This window comes from Cheilinus undulatus, linkage group 5 (assembly GCF_018320785.1).
Source record: "Cheilinus undulatus linkage group 5, ASM1832078v1, whole genome shotgun sequence".
Taxonomy (NCBI): Eukaryota; Metazoa; Chordata; class Actinopteri; order Labriformes; family Labridae; genus Cheilinus; species Cheilinus undulatus.
The window spans coordinates 35,085,458-35,091,457 of record NC_054869.1 but is presented as its reverse complement, the minus strand read 5'-3'; the positions used below and the strand labels follow the sequence as shown (position 1 = coordinate 35,091,457).

Here is a 6,000-nt window from a genome sequence, read left to right as displayed (position 1 = left end):
TAGTGCCGTGCTGTAGGTCTAATTTTCCGAAACAAATGAGTATCTACGTGCTTCCTTTAGTGGTTGGTATTAAAGATGACTATGTATGTTTTAAAAGCAGGCTAATGCTTTTCGGAATAGATAGAGCACGACTGATTGGTTATATGTTTTGAGCCGTTACGCCTTTCATATATCCCTCCGCTGTTTTTTGTGCCCTTTCAGACTGTTTTGGTCTTTTCGCTGTTAGCAACGGAAAGAAGCCGAGATAGCTGTAAACCCTATTTTGAGATAATCTGATTTTTTGTCAGGCGTATACAACTAATTGACAAGAGGTGTTACACCCATGTTTGTTTTGGATGAGTGATTGGCGCGTGTTGTCTTTTTTTTTAAATGTATATTTTTTTCTGTTTTAATAAGAATTGTACAGATTGCTAATTTAGCTAGCAACTGTTAGCCAGCTTGCTTCTTAGCATAGCATCTTCCTCCAGAGACACATTGACATTAGCCTGCTAGCTAGCCTCATCGCTCTTGCTAACGTTAGCGAGCTGTCACCAAACCACACACCGCCTCGTCGTCAAGGATTTGCGGTGTGAAGCTGGTCTATTTCAAACGCCGTCTTTTATGGGATCACCATGTCAATGAAGGCCGGTGGTAATCGCAGTAAGCCCGGCGGTGGCAACACAGCTGGAGCCGCCGCCTCCGGTGCCGGAGGAAGCGGCGGGGGAAGACAGAATATGGGCAGGTCTGTAATTTAGACATTAACTTTGAAGAATATAAACACACCAGTCGGGGTAAATGTGGGCAGTTTTCAATGCTTGTACACCGTCACGTCTAGTAGTGGCAGTTTTGAGAGATGACATTTCCGTTAAACGGTCCAGAACTAGTATACGTGTTAGTGAACGGTATGCGGGCCTTGATACGCGTTGGCCGTTCAGTGTAACGTTATGCTGTTTAGCTAGTGAGGCCTGTCTGCTTGCTCAAATAATGTTGCAACTTCGACGTAACATAACCTCGACTTGCACTCAAGATTAGACGTATTATCTGCTGTCTGCCTTTGTATTTGCTGTTGTTTGGTCAGAGAATCCCATTTCCCTCATGTGTGTTGCAGCGAAGCTCCTTGCCAAGTTGCTGCTATCAGTTAACTATCAGCTTGGAGTCAATTTAGCTAGCGTTAATTAGCCGTTTGACAGCCCATGCTTGTTATTCAGTGCACTTGCCTCATTCAGTACTACTAGCTAACGGGACAGCCTGTGCGACTTTTCACCATGAGGCTATTTTATAGCAACTGTTTGTTTTAATTTCAATATCGATAGCTTGGTACATTACCGCAATATTGCTGCAAGGGGATTGCCAAGAAATTGATATAAAGCGTGTGGGCGCACTAGAGAAATGGGCGGGTGTGGAGACGAGGGTGAGGAGGAGAAAGGGGAATTATAGACCGACGGGCTTTCAACCTTGACGTTCCCGTCGCTGCTGCTCGTATGAAATAGTGTCCTTGAAGCATGACATTCCTGTTGTATCTGGTCCCAAGATTAAGCGAATACATACTGTCAGTGCAGAAGCTGCATACGTATTGTGGTTATAGGAGGTGTTAACACGGTCAGGCTTCTATTCACTGGTCACTAGGACAGTACGTCCCATTCATTGCGTAGGTTTTTATCTGTTGAGGCCGTGCGAAGAAATTGTAAAATAAGACTGGTCCAGTTTAACACATGTACAGTAAGCCTGCCTATTAGATTTCGAAATGAGTTGGATTTGTTTCGTCATAATCTGTAGGAACCAATACTTTACAAGTGAGCCCTTTTTCATATTCTGCAATAGATATAATGTAAGAAAAGTGGCCATTGGCTACATTGTGTAGAGAATGAATGTCTGGCTACACGCCAGTTGCTGAACAAGGTGCATTTTAGGACATGCTTGGGAAAAAAAAATGTAGGCTACTCAGTATTTGGCTGGCAGCAGCTTGAACATTTTTCTTACTAGAAAAATATCTTAGAGCCCGTGAGGAATTTACAAATCTGTGTTGCATTCAAATGGGTAATTAATGAGCATTTTCAATCTATTTAATTTTGACAATTTGTGTGGATGATCATTTTTTGCTCCCCCTTTTAAAATGTGCAAGAGCAGTTCTGTAAAATCATGGGCAATCAAACCATCACCTCCTGAGATTTTAGTCATCCAGATTTACATACCTCCCCATCAGTGGTTACTGTATTGTAGTATATGGTGATAATGATGGTGATTTTTGACACCATTTCCATCTTTTCAGGGGCAGACACAGTGGTAAAGGTCCTGCAGCTGTAAGTACCTGGTTCATTGTCAGATTTATGGTGGCTGAATGCAGTGATAGTAAAGAGAAGAGGCAGCTTTTTGAAACTCACAAGATTAATGCTTCTTCTTGTTCATTCTGTTCAAAGTCACTTCTGTGTGACATGTTTTTGAAATGCATAAGATTTATTTGAATGCTTTACTGAATATGTCACAGAGACAGCATGAATAAAGTGGTTATAAAGCATTTTTATAAGAATAACTTATGAATGAAACAGAGGTCCATAGTGTCACAAAGCTATTAGGCTTTTTATCATAGTTCTTGTTTTCATAATGTAAATATCCAAGATTAACCATGCTCTATTTCTTTAGGTCATTTTCAATGGTGTATATGCAAATATGAGGATGGTCCATGTCTTGACTTCTGTGGTGGTATGTTCACTTGTATCATCTCATTATATAATGACACATGTTCAGTGTGTTGTATCTGAATTTTGTCTTTTTTGTGGTCACATTTATAAACAGAGTAATAAGCAAAGTCATAAAAGGGAAAACCCTTTCCTGAATCGTCAATGCAAATATTGCTTACTCTAAATTAATTTGTAACAGCAGTTCATGCTGCAGTCAGTCTCTGACCGCATGCTGTTTCTTCAAAATGTCTACGCTGCTATAAACAAAGCCTGTGTGATTTGTAGAGACAGCTGGTTGCAAAAACAAAGCAAAGACTGATCAATCACTTGTCTGTTTAACAACAGATGGCTTTCTAAGTTTGTTTTATACATGTGTGAATGGAATTTGACAATGTATTTGTCAAGCACATAATTCATACAGTGATTAATAATGCATCTTTCTTTCTTAGGGGGCCAAGTGTGAGCTGAAGGTGAAAAATGGAGCAGTGTATGAAGGAGTATTTAAGACATATGGTCCAGAGGTAAGGATGGCTGGATGCAGTATTCTTTCTAGGTGCTAGAATTGGAGCAAGATGTGTGGTTTTCTCTGTAGCAGTAATAATGATGAAGGTTAACTGTGCAGGGAAGAAGTGCCCAGCCAGCAGTCAATAGCAGCTTCACCCCTTAGGTGGCTTAGACAAAGATCGCCCTTTCTATCTTTCCTTTTATGGATGAGAGGTATGTGGTCCTTCATCTTCCCTTTTAGGTTGAGGTATTCTCCATTCTGTCTCCTGTGGGGGAAATTTAATTTTGCACAAATCTAAAGCTTAACCTGAGCACTTTTTGCAGCTTCGGACTAGATAATTTGCCTTTAACTTTTGATCTTGAAGGAATGTAGGAAATATAAATACTCCTTTGCTTTTACAGCAAACTGTAATGTTAATTTCTGTGCATCTTTGTATCTGTTTTATAAGGGTGTGAGACTGAAAAGTGAGTAACCTTGGCAGGATACTCCAAAATAAACAGATTCTGGTGTGCTTTCAGGCAAACACACTAGTTTGTTTTCAGACCAAAACAAAGCATCACATTTGGATTTTATTACCACAGTGTGTGCAAGTTGAACAGTCAAACATGGTGAAATATTCAACCAGCTGTACTCACGACCCTGCTGTACACTGTCTCTCTCTGTCAACAATGTAATCTCTGGTTGCAAGACTTGTGTTTTCAATTTTTTTCACATTGCATGGTATTAGCTGTTGTATAAATGATTGTTTTTTAGGAAATTGGGGTCTTGTTTTCTCCTATTGCAGTGCACAAACTCCTTCGTCTGGTGTGGAAGCCAGTGAAAAAGCAGATTTCAATTACTTTATGTCAGTCAAACCCAAAATTATATACACTGTCAGCAGAGGCCTAGAGAGGGTTTCTGTGGTTAATTTTTATGCAGGAATACTGGGCCAACTTGTCAGGTTTTCAGTCCAGTAGAACACAAGAAGGGATTTATTTGATTAGGTTCTCTTTTCCCTGGCTGTGTTTATCAGATTTTTTTTTTTTTTTTTGCAGCTTTCATGAATTGATCACTTATTTGTCTATGAACTGATTCTAAATTAATTGTCTGAAAGTAGTAGGACATACATAATATGTTTTGTTTTAGCTGGCCAAAAGTCATCCTATTTTCTAGTAACTTTCCTTCATCCATTTTCAGATACTTGCATGTTTGAGACAGTTCACGCTACCAGTCCTCCATGTCTAATGATCCCTCCTTTCTCCTGTGTATAATTAAGGCTGTTGTTGTAGTTCACATTTTTCTTTGATCCATTTTAATATAATTTTCTCCCACAGTGTGACCTGGTGCTGGATGCAGCTCACAGAAAGAGCCCAGAGCCGAGCATAGCCCCCAGGAAGGAGGACATTGTGGAGAGCATTATTTTCAAGGCTTCAGATGTCGTAGTAGTGACCTTCAAAGACGTGGACCTGAATTTTGCCAGGAAAGGTACTGAGAGTATTTGTGTAGACACATTTTCTCTACATACACAAACTACAGTCTTTATGTACCCATTGTTGTTCATACTAAAATTTCCTGAAGCATACGGTTTTGCTGGGTTAGTGTCTCACTTTGTATTCATTTCACACAAACAGAGCATGTAATAGTAAATAAGGATCAGTAAACACACACAACATATTGATCTTGTTCAGTCTGTATTCCCTGCCTTGATGTCACTGAGGCTTTGCCATAAGTTACATCTGTGTGTCTGCTCTGAGTGGTCAGTCATTGAAGACTAATGCAATCTATTGATTGGTCCAAAGGTTGCCCTGGCACAGCAAGGACACTCAATAAAGACTGAATGAGTCTTCATCTATTTCATCTAGACCCACACAATTCTCATTTGAACTAAAATTGACTTTGGGGATATTTTTTCCTGCAAACTGAATGGGTAAAAAGGTGTGAGGGTTTCATTACTTGAATTCACGGTTCCCCATCAGAAGTTGTGAACCTTATAAAATCTCATAACATTCCAGAGAGAAGTTAGCTTCTTTGCTAATATTACTGATCTGAAGTTGATGAAGCTCTTCTTCCATGGGGATAGTCTTATCTTGTGAATATCCCTTTTTTCACAAGGTACATACACTTGGTTCACCATTTCACTATGTAAACTCACAGGCACACACACACACACACACAACAAATATGACTTGACTAAAGCAATAAGAACCACATTCAAGCTGTAAAAGAAATGTCCTTAATTTCCATTTTAAGATCAAACACTGATGATAAGCATCCTGAAAATGTTAATTAGGAAGTCAAATGCTGGCGTAATGGCCAGTCAGTCATTCTGTCTTTTGGTCCATCCTCTGATTGTGTCATCTGTTTGTCTCTCCTCTCTGATGGTCTAGTCTCCTCTGATACAGGTAATATATGACTGTTTCCTCTTCTCTCATATATCTCTGTATGCACCCAAGCAAATCTGTAAAACTCCCATTGAGGCTTGAGGCTGATCTGTTGTCACCTTTGGCTGCGTTTTAATTCAAATTTAATGACTTTTTAAGAATTCAGGGCTAAATAATCTAAAAATAAGAAAGAAATACCTGATGCAGGTCTTTTTTTGCTCCGGAGATCTTTGGTTGTCTTTTGACTTGATGTTGCTTTCTGTGGTAGAGTTGCTCTTTTACTGGCTGTTGATGTATCTAATGATATGCTAACAATGCAGCTGAGGAGGTGAAGGAAACATAAAGCTTATAGTGTAAAGAGTAGAGCTGCACAATCAATGGCTATTTTCTTTATCACAGCAATATCAGAATTTGCAAAACATTGCAAAACGTTTGAATTAATTGTAATATTAAGAAATAAACAATTTTTACTCTTTCT

General features: G+C 39.3%; 1 protein-coding gene across 10 annotated transcripts in view; it reads left to right on the top strand.

Moving 5' to 3' along the window:
• atxn2 (ataxin 2) overlaps window positions 1-6,000 on the top strand; it is a 28,800-nt gene continuing 22,800 nt past the window's right edge. For 3 of the 10 annotated variants that reach the window (XM_041786630.1, XM_041786628.1, XM_041786622.1), the window contains exons 1-6: window positions 2-721; window positions 2,249-2,279; window positions 2,620-2,679; window positions 3,107-3,178; window positions 4,476-4,626; window positions 5,529-5,543. In XM_041786630.1, the coding sequence (XP_041642564.1) occupies window positions 612-721; window positions 2,249-2,279; window positions 2,620-2,679; window positions 3,107-3,178; window positions 4,476-4,626; window positions 5,529-5,543 (439 nt within the window). In that variant the 5' untranslated portion in view covers window positions 2-611. Of the gene's footprint in view, window positions 722-2,248; window positions 2,280-2,619; window positions 2,680-3,106; window positions 3,179-4,475; window positions 4,627-5,528; window positions 5,544-6,000 lie in introns of all 10 variants that reach the window. The other 7 variants (XM_041786625.1, XM_041786624.1, XM_041786631.1 and 4 more) reach the window with 5 other exon arrangements.